The sequence below is a fragment of the Antennarius striatus genome, chromosome 2 (assembly GCF_040054535.1).
Source record: "Antennarius striatus isolate MH-2024 chromosome 2, ASM4005453v1, whole genome shotgun sequence".
NCBI lineage: Eukaryota > Metazoa > Chordata > Actinopteri > Lophiiformes > Antennariidae > Antennarius > Antennarius striatus.
This window is the reverse complement of record NC_090777.1, coordinates 29053998-29078187: the sequence shown is the minus strand read 5'-3', so window position 1 is coordinate 29078187 and position 24190 is coordinate 29053998. Positions and strand designations below refer to the sequence as shown.

The 24190-nt window shown below is 40.2% G+C and overlaps 4 protein-coding genes across 7 annotated transcripts; 2 read left to right on the top strand and 2 right to left on the bottom strand.

The window, feature by feature from the left end:
• Positions 1 to 99: 99 nt before the first annotated feature.
• Positions 100 to 4032, bottom strand: si:ch73-233m11.2 (NACHT, LRR and PYD domains-containing protein 3). The gene is made up of 9 exons (XM_068328773.1): positions 3883 to 4032; positions 2143 to 3712; positions 1902 to 2063; positions 1643 to 1816; positions 1379 to 1552; positions 855 to 1028; positions 590 to 763; positions 337 to 504; positions 100 to 239 (listed from the first exon to the last, which is right to left on the bottom strand). The coding sequence occupies exons 2-9, from the start codon at positions 3699 to 3701 to the stop codon at positions 170 to 172; spliced, it is 2655 nt and encodes an 884-aa protein (XP_068184874.1). The 5' UTR covers positions 3702 to 3712; positions 3883 to 4032; the 3' UTR covers positions 100 to 169.
• A 99-nt stretch (positions 4033 to 4131) lies between these two features.
• On the bottom strand, positions 4132 to 7571 carry LOC137604766 (intermediate filament protein ON3-like). The gene is made up of 9 exons (XM_068328787.1): positions 7227 to 7571; positions 6925 to 7133; positions 6787 to 6847; positions 6380 to 6475; positions 6093 to 6257; positions 5783 to 5908; positions 5187 to 5407; positions 4952 to 4998; positions 4132 to 4857 (listed from the first exon to the last, which is right to left on the bottom strand). The coding sequence occupies exons 1-9, from the start codon at positions 7479 to 7481 to the stop codon at positions 4769 to 4771; spliced, it is 1269 nt and encodes a 422-aa protein (XP_068184888.1). The 5' UTR covers positions 7482 to 7571; the 3' UTR covers positions 4132 to 4768.
• LOC137604806 (deoxyribonuclease gamma-like) lies at positions 5792 to 13013 on the top strand. Of its 3 annotated transcripts, XM_068328908.1 has the most exons (12): positions 5859 to 5930; positions 6999 to 7059; positions 8432 to 8550; positions 8646 to 8726; positions 9012 to 9100; positions 9178 to 9264; positions 9346 to 9458; positions 9758 to 9870; positions 10033 to 10190; positions 10325 to 10421; positions 10505 to 10640; positions 12042 to 13013. In XM_068328908.1, the coding sequence occupies exons 4-12, from the start codon at positions 8646 to 8648 to the stop codon at positions 12170 to 12172; spliced, it is 1005 nt and encodes a 334-aa protein (XP_068185009.1). In that variant the 5' UTR covers positions 5859 to 5930; positions 6999 to 7059; positions 8432 to 8550; the 3' UTR covers positions 12173 to 13013. The 3 variants fall into 3 exon arrangements, with proteins under 3 accessions (XP_068184999.1, XP_068185009.1, XP_068185020.1); XM_068328898.1 differs by lacking the exon at positions 6999 to 7059 and having other exon boundaries at positions 5792 to 5930; XM_068328919.1 differs by lacking the exons at positions 5859 to 5930; positions 6999 to 7059; positions 8432 to 8550 and having other exon boundaries at positions 8557 to 8726.
• Positions 13014 to 13580: 567 nt separating this feature from the next.
• Positions 13581 to 19772, top strand: abtb1 (ankyrin repeat and BTB (POZ) domain containing 1). 2 transcript variants are annotated; one of them, XM_068335156.1, is made up of 12 exons: positions 13581 to 13818; positions 14368 to 14430; positions 14513 to 14568; positions 14655 to 14799; positions 14923 to 15082; positions 15211 to 15256; positions 15693 to 15809; positions 16567 to 16679; positions 16773 to 16871; positions 16964 to 17131; positions 18201 to 18401; positions 18837 to 19772. In XM_068335156.1, the coding sequence occupies exons 1-12, from the start codon at positions 13763 to 13765 to the stop codon at positions 19041 to 19043; spliced, it is 1431 nt and encodes a 476-aa protein (XP_068191257.1). In that variant the 5' UTR covers positions 13581 to 13762; the 3' UTR covers positions 19044 to 19772. The 2 variants fall into 2 exon arrangements, with proteins under 2 accessions (XP_068191257.1, XP_068191264.1); XM_068335163.1 differs by having other exon boundaries at positions 13582 to 13818; positions 14500 to 14568.
• The last annotated feature ends 4418 nt before the right edge of the window (positions 19773 to 24190 follow it).

Below are 24190 nucleotides of genomic sequence, written 5' to 3'. Positions count from 1 at the left end.
CAAAAGTGTAAAACCAAAATTTTATAATAGATTAATTTATTGTTGCTTGTTAAACATTCAAAACTTTCATGTAAGAAATATAAAAGCAATTTCTTTTCACACTGAAACTGGAAATAACGCCCTTTAATCAGCCTGACAAGTGTCTGTGTCTGTGGGATCGAGCTCCTCTTCAGTATCTTATTTTGTCGCATTCCTCCAACAAGTTAAAAGCTTCCTCGGAGAAGTCGTTGTACTTCAGGCTAAAATGATCGGAGACAGACAAGGACGTTAGTTTGACATGTTTAAGATCCCCTGGCTTCAGGCACTCTCCAGTTAACTGACGTGAACCAGGCTTACTTCATCTCCAGCATGTTCTGGCTTTCCTGCATGGTTTGGACGAGGGCTGGGACGGACGCATCGGTCAGAGAGTTGTTTCTCAGCTCCAGAGTCTTTAAAGTTTGACTGGCTCTTATTGTGGCACACAAGTCGTCCACGCAGGCGTCCGTCAAACCGGTCATTTCAACGCTGCCAAAAGATGTATGCACATTTTAATCTAGTGCAACGTGAGGTTAAAAATGGTGCAAGGAAAATGTGAGAGTGTTGAACTCACTCCAGCTCCTCCAGCAGGCAGTTTGGATGAGCAACAGCATCCCAGAGATGTTTAACCCCTTGGTCACCAACGGTGTTCATACCAACCAGCAGAGACTTCAGTCCAGACGTCCCACTTCTCAACACAGAGCCCAGTTCCTTGAAGGTTGAGGGCGTCAGCTCACATCTGATCAGGCTGGGGGGGGGGTGAAGCACAGCGTTCACTCACTTTGTATTAAAATATGTTGAATAAAAAGTGGTTTTCAGTCACTGAAGAGAAGCTCTACCCCAGTTTTTGTAATGGACATCCGGGTCGACTCAGGGCTTGGCAGAGCAGTAGCGCCCCCTCCTGGCCTAAATCATTAACAGAGAGATCCAGCTCTGACAGAGAGCAGTGCTCCGACATCAACGCCTCCTTCAAGCAAGGACAGCATTCACCCGTCAGCTGACAGTCGAACAAACTGGAATAAAACACAAACACAAGTTATGGGTTTCAGGTAAGTATAAATATGCATATGGGAAATGTATTTTTCAGGTGATTTTTCATGACCGATCACAAAACTAGATAATACAGCTTAACATCTGCAACATTATTTGAAAGGGAAGAATACTTACGCTGAACTCCTGCATTAAAAACAACTGATAACTTGTGTGTTTTGCCTACAACCAGCTGTAAAACAGTATCACAAATATTCTGAATATTTGATGCATTAAAAGGCACATTTCCATTTTAAAATATTTTCATAAGTTTTGCAACTGATTAATGGAGAAATATTGATAGCTGATTGATTATCTTGAAATCCACACTTACTCCAGTTGTTGTAGTCTACAATGAGGGTCTTGCAGTGATTTGGCCAAAGCCTCCACTCCCCTGACGCCGATGTTGTTCAGTCTCAAGTTCACTTTTCTCAGCTGTGACTGGCCTGACAATAAAGCCGCTGATAAAGCCTCTATGGATGTCTCTGTCAACCCACAGCCTAGTAGCCTTATAATAAAGAAAATAAAGTAAGACTTAATCATAAATAAGACATCACTGGCAAAATTAATGAAATAAAATCAACAGTGTGGTACATACAGAAGCCTCTGGAGCTTGCAGTGAGGACTGTGTAATGCTTTGCATACTTTAATGAAGCCCTGATCCTCGATCTGGTTACACCTTAGATCTAAATCAATCAGCTGAGAGGTGGCTGAAGTCAGGACGGACACCAGATCCTCACAGCTTGCCTCTGTCAGTCTGCATACTGTGAGTCTATGCAGAATAAAGGGAGAGGGTGAAGGAATCACGAGCTGAAGCGAGTGATTTTCTAATGTAAAACAGTTTGAGATAATCTTACTTTAACGTCTGCAGCTTGCAGTCTCTGAGTCCAGGGCAGAGGAGTTTAAACTTCTCGTCTCCGAGGAGAGTGTTAGAGAGATCCAGCACCGTGGTGAGTCCTCTGCTGAGGGCGGAGGCCAGATGAGGGACGGCTGCAGTGTTCAGGAAGCTGTATGACAACCTGTGACCCACGATACCGATGATTTTACACACATGACAGCAAAGGGAAGACGTCTGATTGTGAATGTTTAACGACTTACTGGATCTCATGCGACAAGCTCATAGTTGGCCTCAGCATCTCCGCTTGTTCCCCGGTGAAATTCCTGCTCCGGTACAAATTTAATGTCTTCATGTCTCCAAGACACGTAAACACATAATTCAGAGTTACACAATCCTGGAGGCTCAGGTCTCCGTAGCTGATGCCTATTCGTGCAGAGGGGGTGACAATCTCCTTCACTAAGTCCTCATTTTGAGCCTGATGGAGCAAATGGAAGCAGTGGTGATGTTTTTCCTTGTAACATCCCTTCAGGGTCACATCCGAGGTGCTTTTAAACCAGCGCTTAAAATCTGTGATTCGATCAGGGTTAAACTCTCCCAGTTGGGTCTCGAGTGGTTTTCGCTGAACTGGTTCTGAAAGGGCCGACAGGAAGACGTCCAGAAACTTTACACGACCTTTGTGCTTTTCCATCATCTCGTCCACACCCTCAGATGTCGACTTGTCCAGAAAGAAAGAAACAGCCAAGAGGAATTCCAGGATCATTTGGGAATGGAAGGAGAACGAGACTCCAGATACTCGTAGGAAAATACCAACCGCAGTGGGAAACGGTTCAAAACCAAACAAATTCATTTCTTTTTTGGTGCAACTCAGATGCTGTTGCAGGGCGCAGTGAGACGCCGTCTTTCCGAGCACCAACACAAGTTCTTTTTTGGAGGAGTCGTTCAGGGACAAGGTCTGAAGCAGGTGGACCAGAACACTAACATAGAGCTGAGATAACGTCTCAGGAAGTTTTCCTCCGGAATCCATCAGAGACTTGTAAATATTACAAACTGTCCAACAAAATCTTGGGGAGGTACTGATATCATAAAAGCCAAGGGTTCTCTCCATGTGCACCAGAGCTTTGTTGGTGCTCGTTGGGTCGGTAAAGAAGCCGTTGAAGTAGGCCTCTCTTTGTGGCTTCAGGAACCCCAGGAGATTCACTTGGGTGCCGCTCAGATGCTTCAGACATTCCGTGGGCCTGGACGCCCCCACAAAGGCAGCCCCTTTGAGCAGTGACCTGTGAAGCAAGCTGGCCACCAAACAGGACAATGAGACCACCTGGTTGGGGTCAGCACAGAGGGTGAAGAGGGACGGGTCTAGGTTGTGCTTGCATTGATCCAGATCGTCAAAGACTACCAACACTTCATTGGGCCTCTCTAGAATTAGGGGTACGGACTCAGGGGGGATGTGATCACAATGCTGGAGAATTAACATCTCCAAAGAGAACGTTTCATTAAGAGCCTTTAATTCCCTCAACCGGAAATGTAAAATTTTAGTAAAGTTCTGGAGGCGTTCTCCTTTAGCCCAATCCAGTAGAAGCTTCTCCAAGGCAGAGGTTTTCCCTGAGCCTTCAGGACCAAACAATATCACATGTGGGCTTTCTTCACTCAGGGCGGTGTGGATTGTGTGATCGAGGGAGGACAACCTGTGGTCTCCATCTCTGTCAGTCTGAGGTGACATGAACTTCTTGCTGCTGATCACGTTGACCATCTGATCTCCACCGAGGAGCGTCGACTCGCCTCCAGACTTCAGGATGTGTATCAGCATCATGTCTTTATCCATTGCGCAGATCACTGTCGTGGAAATACATATAATTTATATAATTATAATTTATATCTACAAATACGACTTTATAACCCTGTTTTTAATCATGTCTACCCACATGTTTCATTATTACACAAAAACATTAGCGTAGATCGCACTTCTCATTAATGTTAATGAAGCTGAACGTGTATTTAGTTACCTTTGTCTGCAGTGACGTTGCAAAACAAAGTAACTGGAGCAGCTTTGCTAAAATAAAATGATCTTTTTAAGGCGAAAATACTTCGACTTCAAAAGTGGGGCAACGCCTAGTACACGTGAACGAGAATTTACGTATACTACTATGACGACGCCATAGCCCGCCCCACTTTGCCTCTGATTGGCCAAGAATGATGACGTTTTCTAGGAGCAAATCACTCAAAGAGCTTCTTAACGTGTCATCATGCTTAGCCAATGAGAGGCAGAATAGGATGGAGTACGGCATCGCCATAGTAGAATAGTGTCACGAGACACCAGGAAATACTTTATGATTTGAGCTCTGATAGGCTGAGCGACACAGACCAGTGACGTAAATGAATCGGTCAAAAAAAACAAACACATGGAAGGAATATCCAGTTTATTTTAAATATTTCTGTGGTATAAGATTGGAAATAAGAAAACAAATAAATAAATATGTAAATGGGAAGACAGTCCCTGTATTGTAGATTTTTTTCCATTACTAGTCACAATATAAAATATATAAATGATCATAATCCAGGAATGGTTCAGTATTATTATTACTTCAGTTGAAATAAAAGTTTGTGCTAATATATGTGCATTTGGCACACTTAACATCATTTGAAGCCATAAAAACCTTTCAGGTTTATCCTGGTTTTTACTTCTCAGAGGTCAATATGATGATCTGTAAAGCATGTAAGGAAAATTTTACAAAATTCACAAGCTTTGTTTTATTATGCAAGAAAAAGAAAACTTGATTGGGCAGCTGTGTGCATTTGAATTGTAAAGAGTGTAAAACAGGTTATACTCTTTATTTATTCTTGTAGTTGGCTATTTTTTGTTGATAAAGAGCACCTTGTAACAGTTAGAAGCTAATAAATATGTTGATTGTCGAGGACCTCCACTGTCTTGATGGTGACTGCGCCTAGCCTAGACTTCTTTTGGACATCCCTCGAGACGGCTGGGAAAGGACAGTGAAAAAAAAAAATCACATTTAATCACAAGTCATCGTAACAATAGTTATACCACTGGTTGAAAATACAGGAGCAAGTTACGTTTGCTGGTCATTGTGTAGACGTTGACAGGGCACTGCCTTCCAATTCTGTCAGAGAGAAAACAGAACGTGTTCTTTTTCAGCTGTTCATGGAAATGGGTGTTTGTCTTAATGTGGGCCTCTATAAATTAAAAAGGAGTCATCTGGAAATGACATACAATTATAACTCCCAAATTCCTAAGACCTAGATATGACACACAGTATCTACACTACTTAGCTATTCCAACTGAACACACCTGTCCTCCTCTCCTTCCAGCATCTTCTTGTAGGTAGAGATTTCTATATCAAGGGCCAGCTTCACGTTCATGAGCTCCTGGTACTCCCTGAGCTGGCGAGCCATGCTCTGCTTGGCCTTGTGCAGAGCCATCTCCAGGTCTTTGATTTTAGCCAAGGCGTCCTTCACGGCCCCCTCCCCACGCAGCTCTTCATTGGCTATCTGAGACTCCAGCTTGGCTTTCTGGAGTGAAAGAAAGAGATTGCATCCTGTTATCTATACTGCAACTGGATTAGTCTTAACAAAAAAAAAAGAAAAAAGGGTTGTGTTTGCTCCATTTAATAAGTTTTAAACCTGACTCTTGACAGAATATAAAACCTATAACAAAAGAACACTTTGTATGTCTGTTTTTTTTTTAAAAGCAGGCCCTGAGGAGAGGGACGAGTCAATTAAAATTTGACAAGAAAATTCCTGCACTCTGTCTAACTCGCAGAGTCACATTTTATTTTGGATTCTGTGTCACTTGGTCCTCACTAACCTAATCCATTTTCAGGCTCAACGAGGAAGTCTAATTCCACCAAGACTTTGACTATCACACTCTGTGGAATTTTTACTCACCTGTTCCTTTACAGCCTGGATTTCTTTTTGCAAGCGGCTGATCATTTGCTTGACCTCAGCTATTTCAGCCTTGGACTTACGCAGGTCGATGTCATACTGGCCTGCCTCAGTAGTCATCTGATCAAACTGATTGCGGGAGAGATTAAAGGTGAGATCAGTATTACAGGTTCAACAATAGTAATTTGTTCTAAAAACAAACAATTTACTGTAACAGATTTATCTTTTTGTATCTATTCCCTTTTTAATAAAGAGAAAATTGTTTTACTTTAAAAAACTTTATTTGATCAAAGGTTTGTGTTTTATTCCTGACCTTTTTCTTGTACGAATTTTCCGTATCTTTGCGGCTCTGGCTGGTAATTTCCTCGTACTGAGCTCTGACCTCCGCTATGGTCTTATCCATGTCCAAACGACGGGTGTTATCAATCTCCACCACTGCATTGGTCTCAGTGATGTTTGCCTGCGCGTCCTGCAACTCCTATTGAGAAAAGAACACGTGCAGAAAAAAATGAGCATAGAACACCGTATACAAAAACAAGCTCACAGAATGTAAAGGTTTTCTATGATTAAATATCTTGTTTTTATTGAATGGTTACGTACCACATCAAACACAGACTTGTAGAAGCTGAATTCATCGGTAAGTGTAGACACTTTTTCTTCATTGGTTTTCTTGGCCATCAAGTTTTTATCCACCTCCTGTAGGCAGTGAAATTATTTTTGGTCATAGTTCATTTGAATAGTTTAAAAAAATACTTAAAAACAAATTATATAGCATTTAAAGTCAATACAGCTGGTGGACGTCCACACATGACCTGATGAACCTGATCAGGTCAAACTATGAAGGGTTTATAGTCCTTTAACATTTAACAATACTGAGAGCCAGTAAAGTGACAGAATAATATGTTCACATCCTTACGTGTAAGTATGAGTTAAGAGTATGAGTTAATATAATTAAATGAATGATTATAGATAGCGTCAATCATTGTGATCATTAATACATTCTTTACCTTCTTGAGTAAGACAAACTCGCTCTCAGCCTTGGTCCTACCATTGATCTCACGGTCATACCTGCAAACCACACACATCAGATTCCACGAGGATCTTTCAGACCTTTCAGACCTATTGACTTTTTCAAAATGCCTTACTTTACTTTGTAGTCATTCATATGATCATGCATGACTTTGCTCTCTGATTGAAGTCTCTGTTTTTCATTCTCCAGCTGGCTCAGGTGCTGTCGCAGCGTGAGGATGTAGGAATTGTACATGGGCTCAATGACAGAGGTGGGGGTAGTCTCTTTCTGCAGAATAGACCACTTGGTTTCCAACACTTGGTTCTGCTGCTCCAAGAGTCTCACCTGTAACACAAGCACAAACCAAATCAATTAGTGTTTTGTAAAAAATCCTTTTGGACTGTCCAAATTAATTAGACACAAAAGGAATTTTCTTACCCTTTCAATATATGATGCAAACTTGTTGTTGAGACTCTTTATCTGATCTTTCTCGTTGTTACGAACAGCTTGGACAGTTGGGTCGAGTTTGACGTTCACTGGTTCCAGTAGTTTCTTGTTGACGGTCACCCTTGGATACAGGCTCACACTGGAAGACGCAGTACTGATCTTGGGGGTGGAATAGGATGTGGTGTTCAAGCCCCCTCCATATGAGCGGTGCACCGACTGGCTCCTGCGTACGCTCGCCATTTGCATTGTAGCTCTGTGTTGGGATGTCACTGCTAGAGAGTGTGAAGAGGTCAGGCAGCGAGTGATGTTCCTATCTTCAGGGTCGTATTTTATAAGCAGGTGTAGGTGTGGTATGATAATGAAGTCATGTATGTGGGTGAACCAGTCTGACACATGCCATCTGCTCCCCAACTGCTCCCACATTAAAGCTGCATAGTTGCTCTGGTTGTGTTGGAACTCTTGCCAGCACTTTTGTCATGCACTTGGACAAAGCTACAAAAACTCTCCCTCAGGATAACGTGGAATCGAAAGTTGTGAATGTTAAAGTTTAAAGTTGGCCGAGTCATCAGGAGCCAAGGAATGAGTTAATGGTACCAGGGTGTGGCGTCTAAATAGACACATCGGCTTCCTGCACAGTTTACACTGTCGGCACTAATACTACAGGAGCGGTGAATGAAACAGAGCTCAATACAAAGGGATGATTACAGGGAGATGCCATTTAGATAAATAACCCACCTAGAATAGATCATAAAATAATGTAAACCCCAGTTAGATGTATGGTTCTGTACTGTTTTTTATTATTCATAACAAATCTCAGATTTATTTATTTTTAATCTCTAAGATAATTTAAAAAAAAAAAAAATTCATGAAATTAGTTTTGACTTCCAAAGTTTTTCCTTCCGAATACCTGATACCACCACATTTAATTCACATTGAGCGTGATTACTGTAAACATATTTATTCAATCATAATGAATGCATATGTATTTTTAAGACATATAATCATATATCATATTCACAAAATCTTATTATAAACCTAGGTAGCTAATGGTGACTTTTGGTCAGATATACTGTATGTTTCCTAAAGCAAATGAGCCCTCTGCAGAGTTTATTGATCACTTCATTCTGTCTATTCAATAACCCTTATGTTTTGATGAAATGTGACAGTTTTGTCTTCTTTCTGTAATGAATAAACAGGTTGTCGGAGTATGTGAGGACTGGCATTACGCAACCATCGCTCCACTTTGGAAAAAATAAAAACACGTAAACAAAGTCCCTGTGGCTGCAGCCGTTCGGTCCACACCACCCCCAGACAGGTAAGGAGAGCTGGGAGGGGGCGAGAACTGTGACAGACTGGGTTTGTCTGTATTTGCACTTACAATTTTCATCGTTTCCTTTCCTTCTGTCAAAGATGAAGATCGCATCATTTAATGTACAATTATTTGGACGAACGAAAGCCTCCGATCCAAATGTTTTGTCGACCTTAGTGAAGGTAAGACGCACTGACTTGAGATCAGTGGTTAGTTTTAGTCAGTAATCGATTTACTATTGAGTTTTTAAGTGTGATTAGTGTTTGTGATTGAACATTTGGACTGCAGGAGACAAAGGGCTAATGGAAGAAACCAGAATGAAATGGAGGAAGTATGAAATGACAAGTGTAAAGATGACAGAACGGACAGCGCAAATAACCACATCTGTGTCTGACAGTCGCGCTTCACCTGACACGCCGTGTGCGTGGCCTTTTTCCAACTTTACGCACAGCTCCTGTCTTTCGCAGATCGTGTCTCGATACGACATCGTTGTGATTCTGGAGGTGGTGGACGTGAGCGGATCATCCGTTAAACTCCTCTTAGAGGAACTGAACAAGTAAGTTTGTGTTTTTGTGTTTCCAAAAGAAACTAATACTTTTTTTTAAACGTTTACGCGCTGCTTTGCTGTCTCAGAGCAAACTCCACTCATCATTACGCGCTGCAGATCAGCAGCCGTCTGGGGAGGAATAGACACAAGGAGCAGTTTTTGTTTCTCTACAGGTAACATCACATTATTTCACCACAATGAAAGAATTTTGACATGTAACGCACTAATCCTCCCCTCCTTCTCCTCGTTGGAAGGGATGATGTCGTCGACCTGATTGAAAGCTACCAATATGAAGACAACCAGGTGGATGACGCGGATGCTTTTGCAAGGGAGCCTTATATTCTCCACTTCAAACCACGCAACACAGGTAGGTGCTCTCAGGTGGAATAACAGGAAATTCCGGATGTTCGAGCGATTATTGTTATGATTCCTTGTCAGTCTTTGTAGAGTAGATTGTTTCTGTGCCTGTATTTGTCATGACAGCATATATGTGTGTGTTTAAGGTGAACGAGTGCAGCTAAGTTTGAGATTGTATTCACAAGAGTACAAGGCGAGCTGCAGAGCCTTGAAGTAATTCTTTTGTGTGTATTCACAGACACACACTTCATGCTGAGGCATGTTACCTGAGACAAACATTCATAGCTGACAGCACTGTTGTGTTTCCAGTACTGAAGGATCTAGTGCTGATCCCAGTCCACATCACACAGTTGGACACCAAGAAAGAGTTGGATGAGCTGTATGAAGTCTTCCTGGCGGTCAAAGATAAATGGAAAATAGACGTAAGTTGTTTCACAGCCACAAATAGTTCAATTTGAATGTCCCATATGTGGCCAAATCAATTGTGTGGCTTATAAATCACCAGTTATCAATATTGTGACTGTCACCGGTACTGCTCTGCAACTTATATTAAGGCTGAAACCATAGTTTCTCATTCCCCGTAGAATGTAATGATCCTCGGAGATTTCAAAGCAGACGGTGTGTACATGTCTGTCAGTGAGCTGAAGGAGATCCGCATCCGCAGCGACAAGAATTTCCACTGGCTCATTGGTGATGAGGTGGATACAACCGCAAAAGCATCCACTGACCACGCCTATGATCGGTATGAGCACAGTCACAACTTTTTCTTGTGGAAAGCAATTATTATAGTAGTTGTAAAATGACAATGACACTACTATTACTACTACTACTACTACTACTACTAATAATAATCATAATTCTACATTTGTCTCATAGGATTGTTGTCTATGGAGAAGAAATGCTGGCAGCCATCGTGCCAAACTCGGCAAAGTCATTCAATTTCCAAAAGGAGTTTGATATGACCGAAGAAATGGTGAGAAGTCCCTGCGATCCAGACGTTTTTGTGGCCTTTATCAGTTTTACTGTTCCTCATTCATGCTACGCATTCCTCGACAGGCCCTGAAAGTGAGTGACCATTACCCCGTTGAGGTCGAGTTACATAACGCTACGCCTTTCTGGCAAAGAGTGACGGCGGAGAGCCAGGAACAAAATGATGACGCTCATACCGTGTCAGTCAACAGAGCTGTCACAGGTGAAGAGACAAAGCCGTAATTAATTCTACCCCTCCTACTTCTGAGGAACGTAGAGTGAGGTATTTTAGACAATACCTGACCTACTTATATGCAACTTGACACTCACATTCTTTTAGTGGGGTGCTGCCCAATGCGAACAAAACGGTTGCAAATGCTTGGAATTAAAGGCAGGTCCTCGGTAATAAAATACACAAACTAAAGTTTCACTTATTCTCTGCACATAAACAGAGGTCTCCAAGCTTGGTATTGGGGTCCCTCTGCCGTGCATGTATGTGTATGTTCCCCTGTTCCAACAGACCAAATGGGTCGTCATGGTAATCTTTGGTGCCAGGTTGAAAACGTTGGCTCATCCCGCATCAAGGATGGAGACATTGAGCTTTACACCAAACGAAAAAACAAAAATCATTTTAAATAGATATTTTCTTCTGTGCACAACATAAGACCATCATCAAAAGTAAGGACAGGAAACAGAACATTTACTCAAACAGAAATGACTTGTTTTAAGTATGTGGATGTGAAACCCATGACTGCTGTGAAAGTCATCGTGGTCCACTTCCTATTAAGCTGCATTCACACACAAACACTTCTTTTTGTCGCTTGTGACTGGTTCACATACAAAGTCACTACAAATGGGTGATTGAGCTAAGAATCGATCGTTACCTGAGATGAGAAATCCCAATCTGAGTGACACTCTGCTGGCTTTAGTCCAGAGGGGTCAAACTCATTTTCACTGAGGGCCACATCAGCATAATGGTTGTCCTCAAAGGGCCAGATGTAATAATAAATGTAACTAAATGTAACTCAATGGAATGTAAAACAAATCTAAAATAAATGTAATTACTCCTTAATCTTCAACAACTCTGAATTTATTACTTATTCAAGTTAAAAACATTACAGTGGCACAGAAAACATTTGTTTGTTTCTGTGTTCTAACATACATCCTTTTAATTTATCAGGTTATTAAACCCACAGAACTCCATCAATCGAGGATCAAACTATCCAATGAATAAAGTAAAATAATATCAATCAATAACACAAGTTAGGACATTAACTTTGTTCAAAATGTTTTTGTTAGTGTTAAAATGGACTTAATTACTGCATTGTGGGAAATGTAGTTTTTGGTCAAAGCACTCTGTTGATCTATTTATTTTTAGACACTGTCTTTTATTCTCTTGTGGGCCACATAAAATGATGTGGGAGCTACATTTGGCCCCCGGGCCTTGAATTTGACACATGTGCTCTAGTCGCTTGCCCCTCGACATTGATTGGCTGCCGAGATGGTAAGTGGTTGCACTTATAAATGATGAATGTGAACACAGTTTAAGGAGGGATTTCTCTCCAGTAACATTCATTGAATACCCTGTTTAATTCTGGGTATGTGTTTTCATTGTTTCTCGTAGAGGCTGCACAGGATGATCTGTTGAAGCTGAAGAAGGACAACCTCCTGCTGGAGCGAGAGAAGCTTGAACTTGAGGTCTCCTTTTTAAAACATCAGCTCTCTTTGCTCAAACTGAACAAAGGAGAAGACTAACACCAATGTTTTTTGTAAGGTGTTGTATCCGTGTCTTACAGATGAATAAATAATGTTTTCATATGGGTATCAAATGTCTTACTCATGTCTATGCCAAATGTTCTCTTCAGAATCACAAGTTTTCATTAAAATTTGATAAAGACAACTTGAGGCATTATGACAAATGTCCAGATATCAGCACACAAATCAGTACAAGCACAAGTTTCTTAAAATGTTACAATTATAGCATTTTCTTTCCCATGTTTTGAGGTAAAACAAGTTATTTTAATTTTTCTCCCTCTTTTTATGTTATCTTTAATATTTTCTGCTTGTCCCTAAAATTGTTGTTGACCCTGTCATCATGGGGTAATTGCCCCGAAGAAAACCTTCACAAAAACATTTGCAGTGATTTATTTTAAAAACACTGTTTGAATCCACTAAATGTTAAGATTGAATAAGGGCGAACATATTTTTCTAAATGCATGTTTTATTGTTGCCAGAAACTGGTTGTGAATTGTTGTTGTTTTCATCAGTTGCATAATTTTTCATCTGCTATTGTAAAGGCTGGTTGTAACCTGTTTCTGAGGGGCAGCTGACAAACATGCTAATCCTCCTTCTGGGTTGTAGCAGTCAGTCAAGGAGCTCTTAATCTGTCATTGTTCATCTGGTTAATGCTGTATAGACACACTTTACTAGTGACTACACCCAGCCATAAACAGCCGTAACATGTCACTGTGTACAACAGAGCATCCATCCCTTTGGTGAGCCCAGAGTACAGGAATACCACCCCCAAAATTTGTAGAAGAATCTAAGTATTGAAAAGCACAACCACTAATGGTAAATACCACATGCCTTGTAGTTTGTCATGTAGCTCTCTTAAATCAAGATATTTACCTTAGTAATCTGTTCTTTTATTTAAATGCTACTGTAACATTTAAATTTCCCAGTTTGGGATAAATAAAGTATATCTATCTGTCTAATCCCAAATATGGAAATTAAATTATGTATAAAGTTTGATCAGAATAGATTCCATATTTTGTGAGATGTAATCTGGAACAAAAAAACCCCGACAAGTCACACTGGGGTTATGTCACCTGTTATTTTATGTCATCTGCTATTTTGATTCTAGACCCACATGGACTCTGATCTAGACCCACATGGATTCTGATCTAGACCCACATGGCCTCTGATCTAGACCCACATGGATTCTGATCTAGACCCACATGGATTCTGATCTAGACCCACATGGCCTCGGATCCAGACCCACATGGCCTCGGATCCAGACCCACATGGCCTCTGATCCAGACCCATGTCTCGTCCCCGGATGGGGACCAGGGCTTCTGGTGCAGGAGGTCAGAGCCCTGCGCTTCAAGTGCGCGAGCCAGAGGCGCAAACGGGGATTGGAGCATCCCGTCACGTGACAGTTGAGGCGCCCTCCTCGTCCAAACACGCCGAAGACCTGAGCTTGTCAACAACAGTGTGGAGGGTGTGACTGTGTGCTGGTTTTAAATTTCTCAGCTTCTGTGAAGAAACGTCGACTCTTAGCGCCCCGCAGCCCAGCAGCCTGGCCGGTTCAATGCATCACAGAGGAGCCAGAACACCGAGGCGGCCATGGACGTGTTCGATTTATTTAGCAGCTGCAGACGAGGCGACATCTTCAGGGTCAGGTAACGCAGGGAGTCGTTTCAGCGTCATGTTATTAACCTGCGTGCTAAAAGATAATTTACTCCCTAATTTACTCCCTATGGTTCCTCATTCGGGTCAAATATAACATTATCTTTTATTTCTCTGACGTTGGACTCGGTCCTTTCAGCTAGAGCGAAGCTAAAGCCGAGCTAGCTGCATTGTTTTGAACATTACATGGAGGTAAACAAACAGCTGTTAGCATTAGCATGATGAGCAGACAAACGACTAAGTTAAAGAAATGAAACCACTGCTGAGACTCTGTCAGTGTGTCTGTGTGGATTCTTTACAGAATGTGGAGAATTTACTAATGACAGCAGAAGACACTGTTTGTTGTCGGTTACGCAACAATCTGTGGCCATGAGACGATACTAATACTAATGATAATGTAGCTGGAGAAAGAAGAAGTGGCTCAGAATGACATAAAAATCCAAACTAGGTCTTCATCCAGAATGTGGCTGACGTGCATAATAATCTGTTTGTAATATGTATGCATTATTTTTTAATCAACACTACCTTGTCGTTGCTTTCAGGTACCTTGCTGAACAAAAAGATGTGGACCTCAATGTAAGAGATAAATGGGACAGCACCCCGTTGTAAGTATGACCTAACATTTTTTGTGCATTTTACAAAAAAAACAAGTCATGAGTTTGAAATGGAGACAGTCTTGTTTTTCAGATACTATGCTTGCCTGTGTGGACACGAGGAACTGGTTGAGTACTTGCTCGCCAGTGGTAAGACTGGAATTTTTCCTATTTGAATGTAATTGCACTAAAGTTCTTCTGTCACATGATCACATTTCTCTTTCTCTTGCTTTCAGGTGCAAAATGTGAGGCAAACACCTTTGATGGTGAGAGGTGTATGTACGGCTCTCTGAACGACTCCGTGCGACGGCTGCTCAAAGATTACAAGTGTGTGACTGTCAAAGCCATGCAGAAAAATGGCTTCAATTACTTCCTGCACATGTAGGTGATCTTCTGTAGCAGGTTGTTTCACTAGTTTTCAGTGAAAAGAAAAAGCAACATATAGAAATAGTACATATTTTTTGGATGCACCATCCATTAAATGAAAAACTTGTGCTGCTTCAGGTTAATGGAACAGGGTCAGTACAGCGATGTCAAGTTCTTGGTCCATGGACAAATAGTCACAGCCCACCGATTTGTCCTGAGCGCACGCTCAGAGTACTTCACAGAGATGTTTGAGACCAAATGGAAAGGAAAGAGTCTGATCACCCTCAAACACCCTTTGGTAAATACAAATGTGCTTCATTTTGTTTTGCTGTGTGCTGTTGTCGTTGATGTTAGATTGCTAGTTTAATATACAAGTGTGGAAATGTACGCTGTTGCTGCTGTGAGTTAACACAGTTTTGATTCCAGGTTAACCCTGCAGCCTTTAGAGCCATCCTGCAATACGTCTATACAGGTGGGTGTTTTATTGGACTACTAATAGCCGGAATTCTGTGGGAAATGTAAGCACACACTATTTTTAATGTGGCAGGAAAAAGCTAAAACTTTACATGTCTTTTTTAAAAATAAAATAGAACAAAAGCAAGAATTGATCAAAGAAATGTACAATACAACCCAAAACAAATTCATTAACTCTCCTTGGAGCAGTTTGTTTGCCTTCCCTTGTAAAACAGTCCAGTTAATCAGGTAATTCAAACTAACTAGCCTGCTAGTTCTTTCTGTCAGTCTTTGCTTTATTTATTATTTGATTCATGAGTATTGTAATTAGGTCATAATCTACTTCAGGCATATTAAATATAGTGAACAGAAGCACCTTTGAGACCTTTTTCTCAGTAATTTCAGACTTTCATGGCAGAAAATGTCTGATTTTCTTCATTTTCTTATTGTTACAGGCCGGATGGATATTGACATCAGCCTTCTGGAGGATTCGAGACGACTTGCTAAACAGTGCAAAATGTCAGATCTCCTGGAGAAGCTTCAAAGTAAATGCAAACAGGTGTATGATTATGGTAAGACATATTTTTTGACACATTCTTCTCTGTGATTCACTCTGACTTCCAATTTTTGAAGGTTATTATCTAATTAGATTTTTCGTTAAAGAGTGAACTTTTGTCTCCATTAGAATATTAAGTATCAGTTTAAATATCAACATTCCACTTAACACTTGTCTTTTGAATTTTCCAATTCTTTTTTTCTTCTTCAATGGCAGCACCAGTAAGTCAAATTTGAGTTTTTGATGGTAACTGTATGAGCAGTTTATCACACACTGTTGAATTAAATGTTCAACTAAAAAACAGTGGAATCGTCACTAGATGGCAGAAGTGTTCATTATAACCACAGCTCGAGTTTCCTGACATGCAAAGCTAAGATTTGCAGTAATGTTGTGGGTCGCTACACACACACACACACACACACACACACACACACACACACACACACACACACACACACACACACACACACACACACACACACACACACACACACACACACACACACACACACACACACTGTTGTTCTATTCATTACAGTCAAGTTTGCAATGGAGAAAAATATAAATATGCTGAAACAGTAGCCGATGATGCTTTAGATCATTGAAATGACATGATAATGCCCATCAGATGTGAGCTTAGAGTATTTTGAATTCTGTTTTGAATTCAGATCATGACCCACCTAATAGTGTAGTACACACCGCTTGTTAGACAAAAGCAAAACAAATTTTAAGGGGCATTTCTTGTCTTTCTTGTTTTGTTTTTCACCCAAAAGTTTCCTCCAAGCCAGGAATCTGTGTGAAAGTTCTCAGCCTGGAGCCGGACAGCTGCCAGCTTCAGGAGGATATGGCTCAGTTAGCAGACTCTGCAATTCCCACCGAGTTAAGAGTAAGGACAGGAAAGCATTTAAGCTGGACTAAAACTGCTGCTGTAACCGTTTTAATGAAAACATGTTGATGTGGTTTTATTGAACATCCCCAGGTTGGATTTGGTGAACTTCCCTTTGACAAAGTGGAGTGCTTCTATACTTATCCTGACATCTGCTTCAGAGTTGGTAGTTATAATTTTTTGTGTCACAAGGTGAGACCAACATTCTTCAACCATGTTAAAAACTGGATCTAATTATTCCAATGAAGGCCAGAGATTAATGTCGTGTTTGTTTGTGCTCGCAGGCATTTTTCTGTGGACGCAGTGATTATTTTAAAGCCTTGCTGGAAGATCACTTTAGTGAAGGAGAGCAGCTTCAGTCCCAGCCCAGCATCCCAGTGATTACTTTACACAACATTTCCCATGAAGTGTTTATTGATGTCATGTATTACATCTACACGAATGACCCAGAGGTGAGAGCACCATTTCCGTCTGAATGGATTAAGTGTAAATATTTTATCAGGGATATAATGTGTGGTTCAGATAGAAAATTACACATCACTGCTTCTTTTGTTTGTCTGTTAATGAGCCGTAAAAAGACACAGAACCATCATCAACCAATTAATGACTGATCAAGATTTCCTACTGCTTGGAGGTGTGTGTAGATACAGGGCTGCTGTAGATGGGAAATGAAACTCTATTTTCTTTTGTAATTTTAAAAATGTCTGACAGTGAAAACTGAATAGTTCCTGCTTGTTGATTCCACATGAAGAGTTACTATAAAATATTTATGGTAACTGTGGATCATCATACTTCTTTGAAGAAGGTCACTTGTAGAAGTGATGAACCAACAGAAAATTATCAACTGACCTTGAATTTCCTTTCTGCTCTGTGGAGACCATTGTAACCTTTTCTAATGAAAAGTTCTGAAAAGACAAGAAATACAACTTCAATTAAGGTTGAAGTTGCTTCATGTCTGCTGAATGTATTAATTAGCAGCTGACTGCACAGGTTCTCATTTCGACTTAAGAGTTGAATGAATGCACATACAATTAAATTCAGTTTGATTTATAGCGCCAGATCATAACAAAAAGGTATCACAAGGCACTTTGCAGGTAGAGCAGGTAAAGATTTGCTCATATAGAACCCAACTTAGAGAGTTGGTGACTTTAAGAGAAAAAGAATACATGAAAAAAAAAACTGACAGAAAAACAGATCCAAGGAATGAAAGTAAGATAACATTTATGCAGTAGGTCATGCAGTAGGAAACTGCTGGTGAAGCGACTGATTAGGGAGCTGTTACACAGGAAATGTAGAAACTACAGATGGCGAAGGTCAATGATCTCTGAAAAATTAAGATTGTGACTTTTTTTTTCTAATAACAGTATCACAACTTTGCTCAACTTCATCTACAGAGAAACAGATGTATCTTTAGAGAGTAGTTAGCTGTGTACAAAGAAAGTAAACAAAGGTTGAATATTTTATCGTCATAAGAAGGAACTAACATTGTAGGAGACCTGACTGGATGTGTTTCCCTTGCAGCTAAAAGTGGACAACGCGTTTGAAGTGCTGTGTGTGGCTGACATGTATCTGCTGCCCGACCTGAAGCATCTTTGTGGGAAGATGCTCGCGCAGACTTTATGTGAAGACAACGTTGTGTGCATGTGGAAAACTGCAAAGCTTTTCCGTCTGACTCGTTTGGAGGATCAGTGCACAGAGTTCATGGCCAAGACCATCGAACGGGTGAGTGCGCCTGTGGATCTGTGTCGGCACTGGAGGACACTTGATTTTGACTGTCTAACATGAGTGTCAGAGATATTGCAGCTGTTAGATTGAATGCACACATACGCCCCAATGCTTAAGGTAGAGTTAGTGAAGCACATCAAGTGATCTTAGGCTTTCCTCGATATAAATATATTTCAATTTCTGTGTGAAATCTGCTGCCATAGCATCAAAATCAGAATCTTACTTAACTATTCTTGTGTAGCTGTAAAAGTCACAGAAATAGCAGTAATAATAGCAGTAATAATAGTTCCTGATGTTGTGTCTGTGAGCTTCATGAGTTACGTTAACGTTTGCAACCTGTGACCCATGGTAAATGTTGTGGCTGTTTGGCCATTTTCTCATCTTTTGGGAGAATTCACAGATTTGTTACTAGTCTAACCTTCTCTGTCACAGTTAGTGGAGCAGCCAGAGTTTGCAGATATCATCGAGGAGGATGCCAAGTCGTTGGAGGAGCGACAGGAGAACGATTCCCTTCCCCTGGTGGATGAAATCCGCTATCACATCACCAGCAACGTCAAGACATTCAGCGAAATCGAGGAAGCCCAGCAGAAACTGGAGGTCTTGGATGATCTGCTCTCCAATATTAACATTGAATGCTAAGGATTTTTTGCACATTGTGCGTTGTAGTTGCAACGGATTTGCAGATTTTCTTTTATTAGTAGTATTTTTTCAAAATATAGATTTTCAAGGGATGCTGTGATGTTGCAGGACTCATTCAGAGACAGCTGTGTGATGCTGACTGTGAAAGCTTCTTTGAGTGACGCATGCCAAATGTGACAATATTCAAAATACGATATATGGTGCAAAGGGTTTCCAGGAAATGTACATTATATGTATTTACAACAAAATAGCACTAAATGCATATATTTATTTTATTTGTAGCTGCTAGAAGAAGAAAAAAACAACTAGGTGGTGACTTAGTGGTTTTAGGATGTACTTTGGCCCCAGTAGTGCTCAGCACTAGTCCTCACATTGGAATTTTATTTTTACCTGCATCATTACCTGTCATGCACTGTTTGACAGTTAATTTCTATGATTACAAACAAATTATATGTTTATATGAACACATGATTTTATATGTTTACGTCTTTCATCTGATTATTATGACAAATAACACTTTATTTGAAAACCCACACTCTATAATTTTATTTTATATATATGTAATTTCATGAGTAGCTCCAGAAGCATGCAAGTTCTTTACCTCTTATCATATTCCTGACATGTTTGTCAAAAAATGAAAAAATGAAAATGAAAAATGAAATTTTACTTTTTTTTCCTTGTGTGTACAAGAAAATAAAGGGGTAACATAATCATTTGATCAGTACAGCAGACGTGTGTGTGTTTATTTGGAAATTAATTTTTTTAATTTTTTAAATTATATTAGTGTGTACAGGCCCCTGTAGCACAGACACACACACACACACACACACACACACACACACACACAAGGGGGCCTGTAGGCATGCAAGGGAGGTAGAGTGGCAGGCAGCTCCTTCTTGGTGCGCCTCAAATGAGCAATTTGTAAAGGGGACGGCACCTTGCTCAGAGGTTAGCTGACACCTCCCACTGTCAGCTCACCTCTGGGTATTTTTTTTTGGGCGGGAGCGGGAATCATAGGACGACCTGCTCTACCGCCCGCTTTACCACTGAGCCACTGCCCCAAATGTAAAAATGATTTTAAAAATCACATACAGCAGGTATAACTGGTGTTGAACAAATCATTTTTATCAGTAAATATATTTCTAAGATGTTGATAACAAGCCACACACACACCACAAATGCAAAGAAACCAAACGAAACTAAAATTTGAAACAAAAGGGAAAAATACTGGAATGTATGGAGATGCAATTGGGCACAGAAAGATAAGAAACTAGTTAAAATCTGTTAATAACTACAAAGCATTCCAGCCATTTTTGTCAGTACAAAGCAGTTCTATCTGGTTCAGTCCCAGCTGATGGCCTATGAAAAGGTATCTCACAAGAAAAACATCTCATGGTGAGTCTCAAGATCGTTGTGACCTTGTTTTTGCAAAACGTACTGATGGCATCGCTAACAGAAGGACTTTTTAAGCTTCTGAATATTTAGAACTGCTGGGGTCATAATCCAGAAGTTGAAACAAATTCATTTCTCCATAAAAAGGCCCCCACCCGGTGCTCCACGGACGCTTTCTGCCAGAGGAGTCAAAGAGCCAGGGGCCACCTGAGGGGAACTTCAGAAAAACCTGGAATCAGCAGGTGTGATTATTTCACTCCATTGCTATTATATATGGAAAAAATGTATCGTCATTCTAGATAAAAATCTGCTACCATCTACCAGGATGAAAATGAAATGAGGGTGGAAATTTCATCAAGACGATTATCCCAAAACATACAGGCAAGGGAGCTCTTTGTTTCAGAGAAAGAAAATTAAAGTTCTAGAATGGTCCAGCCAACCACCTGACTTGACTCTAATAGAACATCAATGGGAAGAATTTAAGATCGGAGTTCACAGAAGAGGCACACTAAACCTTTTAAGATTTGCTGACTGTGCAGAAGAATGAGCCAGAATCACATGAGCCATGTGTCCACCTGGTATTATCAAGAAAAAAACACAACTAAGAAACATATAAACATACTGCAAAAAAAGAAGAAGAAAGGACTGTCATCTGAAAGGCGCACTTGGTGGGGAAGGCACATTCATCATCATCCACATCATCATCATCATCATCATCACACACCTCACCATCCCAGTTTCATCACGCCGCCCCCTTCCCTCCTGAGTCACATTAAGTGAACGTACATTTATTTTACACACGCACCTTTTTAAATCTAATGATATATATATATATATATATATATATATATATATATATATATATATATATATATATATATATATATATATATATATATATATATATATATATATATACTGCTTGATTTAGTTGAATCTTAAGACTGTAAACTCAGGTAAATATTTACATATACAGTAATTTGTTGAGACAAAATTCATAAAATCATTACGTCATCTTTTCGTGTCCTAGGTGCTCTGAAATACCCGTATCTGCGTAGCTGCGACGTCTCACGACACTTTACGGCATCTAAGTGACGTTAAACGGTTGGTGGAATATCGCATGAAGCAGATCCGTTATTCCAGACTGGAGGTCGTCATGATGACTTTGAGCAGACGTGTCTGGTTTCAGTCGTTCATCTTTAAATGATCAGTCAGGATTATTTTCCCCCCGTTACAATAATCACTCAGCAGATCGATTTGTGACTGTTTGTGGGGAAAATTCACCTTCATTTCTTATAGTTTATGATGCATTTCAACAAATTCAAATAAAACTGGGATATTTTACCCTAGATACATGTGACAATATTCATTTTATCCTATTAGTTCCATTTTCTGAGGATATTATTTTTTGTTTTAAAGTGTCCCTTTTGGAGAAACCACTATGGACACAGGTATTCCATATCATGATCCACAGTGATTTGCATAATTCAAATTTATTACCATAATATTGTACACTATTTTAATATTTTGGACTGCAGTCAATTAGAATTTAATCAGTAATTTAAAAGGGACAGAAAAATTGTTGGGGGATTCTGAGGATTCCATGCTTCTTACAATTGCCCTAATTTGATTGGAAGTTTCTAAAAAGCATTCATACGTTTATTTCTTTATTAAATACAGACACAGATGTGTGAATTTGAAGGTTTTACATTTTAAGGAGTGCAGCACTGCCCCTTAGGATGGCGCCATTTCTCAGTTTATCACAGCTGCAAGGGTTTGCTTCTAAAACACAGAATGGCCGCCTTGCAGAAGTATCAGACTTCTTCATGCACTGTGTGACACAAACCCTCCATACAGACCTCTGAACACACAGATGTCCCCTGAATAGGGTTGTTAGGCAGTTGTCCATTTTTTTTTTAGGTCACTCATTTGTCACTAGACCACAATGGTGTGAAGAAAGTCGGTAAATGGTGAGGCACCGTTATATGTTGCCATGATTTAAATGTGTTTATGTGTGTGTCAGTGCACTTGTGCCATAAGTGGCGTCCTTGTGTTTGCCTTCACTTTCAATTCAAAGAGTGTTGGTGGTGGAAGCGAAGCTGTACATCACCTTGATGGAGCCGTTTGTGTTGGGGGATCATGTGAGCTCAGATCCCAACAGGGCGGACACGCTGTGCATCAGAGCTGCTGTTCGGGTGCATTGAAGTCGAGCTGAAGTGAAACGGCGAGGCCATCTTTTAAACAACAAAACCGTTTGGCTCTCAGCCCGGAGCGCTGAAGGCTTATGTGTTGAAAAAGGCCAGCGTAAACAACACGGTTACTTATTACCCAGGCATGCTTCCTTTTAACAATTGTTTTATGGTGAAGCCGCGTGGTTTTGATCTTGGGTGGGAAAGTCCAGTTCGCTAGGCTGAAGAGTGACAACACACTGAAAGGGCAAACGCATATTTATGGTCTTTTGCAAGGCGAGGAGGCGAGGAATAGTTCCATTCTGTATCACATTGTTTAAAAATTTAACTGTCACTATTCACTTTTCATGGAACCTGTGCTTACGGGTCAAGCCAAACATCTGCACACTTCTGAAATGGCCCCCAAGTCCAAATGGGACAGAATGAGACTTGGAAACTGTGAATGTTGGATTTATTTGAAAGCAAGACTTTAATCTGTCAGAGTTGACTTTATAAGGTCACTTTACACTAAAGCTTTTTTAGCTGTATTAACAGCAAGGCTGTAAGAATGATGATGATGATGATGATGATGATGATGATGATTATGATGATGTAGTCCAGACTGGAATTTCTTAACTTCATTGACTGAGACTGAATCTTATGTTGATTTCCAAGCTATTAGGAGGTTGATGTTGAAATATTTCTGGAACTATTTTATGATTGCAAAGACTATGATTCAAGTAATCCAGATTCCTGACCATGCAGACCAGCAGGACAAACGTTTTCACTTATTCAGTGACATATCTCAACATCTGAGTAGAATGACAATACATTTGGAGCAAACCTTTATGGATCCTTGAGGATGAATTTAATGACCCCATTACTTTTTTTTCCTCCCCTAAGCATCATCACACGGTTCCTAATTGCAGAATTGAGAAGGCCTATTACTTTAAAACAATCATGTTTCTTGCACCAGCGGGGTGTGGACCATTGGTCCTGTTTACCCTAACATGATCCACTGACTCTTGTTGTTATTATCATTATTGTGTGTCTTGGCTCAGCAGTCTGTCAGGCATGTTTAAGCTGTAAATTAGATAAAGTTAAGAGTGACAGAGATGACATGAAATTGACTTGTGTCAACACTGAAACTAAATAGATCTCTTATGCCACCATCCACACACTTTTGATAGTAATTTAATTCAAATATATTCATAAATACTGACATTGTTTGAGTTGTGGCCTCTTCCAATGAAAACTAATTTATGTCAAGGTCATGTCCTAATTTTTTAGTTTTTAATTATTTGACAACTCCCGATGACTGGTTTATTTGTTTGTAGATAAGGCATCTAAAAATGTGTTTGAAGCAGATCCAGGTATGCATGCAGTTTTAAAAGTATACCCAGGAGTCGTCTATCCACTGATTCAAATTGGAATCAGACTTGTAAAATTAAAATGTACATTTGGCGGAAGGAACAATAGATTTTGCATCACAGAAAAGGAGTAGAAACAAGGTGCTATCAACAACAGCGATTACAGAAGTTGATATTAAGTGATTTAAAGTCATTCAAATGAGTTTTATGTAAGGCA

Coding starts and splice junctions, on each gene's coding strand:
- si:ch73-233m11.2 (XM_068328773.1), bottom strand. CDS start 3,701: ATGGATAAAGACATGATGCTGATACACATCCTGAAGTCTGGAGGCGAG. Junction 2,064..2,142: donor AGCTTGTCGCATGAGATCCA/GTAAGTCGTTAA, acceptor CGTGGGTCACAG/GTTGTCATACAGCTTCCTGA. Junction 1,553..1,642: donor TGCAAGCTCCAGAGGCTTCT/GTATGTACCACA, acceptor CTTTATTATAAG/GCTACTAGGCTGTGGGTTGA.
- LOC137604766 (XM_068328787.1), bottom strand. CDS start 7,481: ATGCAAATGGCGAGCGTACGCAGGAGCCAGTCGGTGCACCGCTCATAT. Junction 5,909..6,092: donor AAAATTCGTACAAGAAAAAG/GTCAGGAATAAA, acceptor TCCCGCAATCAG/TTTGATCAGATGACTACTGA. Junction 4,999..5,186: donor CTGGAAGGAGAGGAGGACAG/GTGTGTTCAGTT, acceptor TCTCTCTGACAG/AATTGGAAGGCAGTGCCCTG.
- LOC137604806 (XM_068328898.1), top strand. CDS start 8,646: ATGAAGATCGCATCATTTAATGTACAATTATTTGGACGAACGAAAGCC. Junction 8,727..9,011: donor TTTTGTCGACCTTAGTGAAG/GTAAGACGCACT, acceptor TGTCTTTCGCAG/ATCGTGTCTCGATACGACAT. Junction 9,265..9,345: donor CAGTTTTTGTTTCTCTACAG/GTAACATCACAT, acceptor CCTCGTTGGAAG/GGATGATGTCGTCGACCTGA.
- abtb1 (XM_068335156.1), top strand. CDS start 13,763: ATGGACGTGTTCGATTTATTTAGCAGCTGCAGACGAGGCGACATCTTC. Junction 15,257..15,692: donor CCTGCAATACGTCTATACAG/GTGGGTGTTTTA, acceptor TTATTGTTACAG/GCCGGATGGATATTGACATC. Junction 15,810..16,566: donor CAAACAGGTGTATGATTATG/GTAAGACATATT, acceptor TTCACCCAAAAG/TTTCCTCCAAGCCAGGAATC.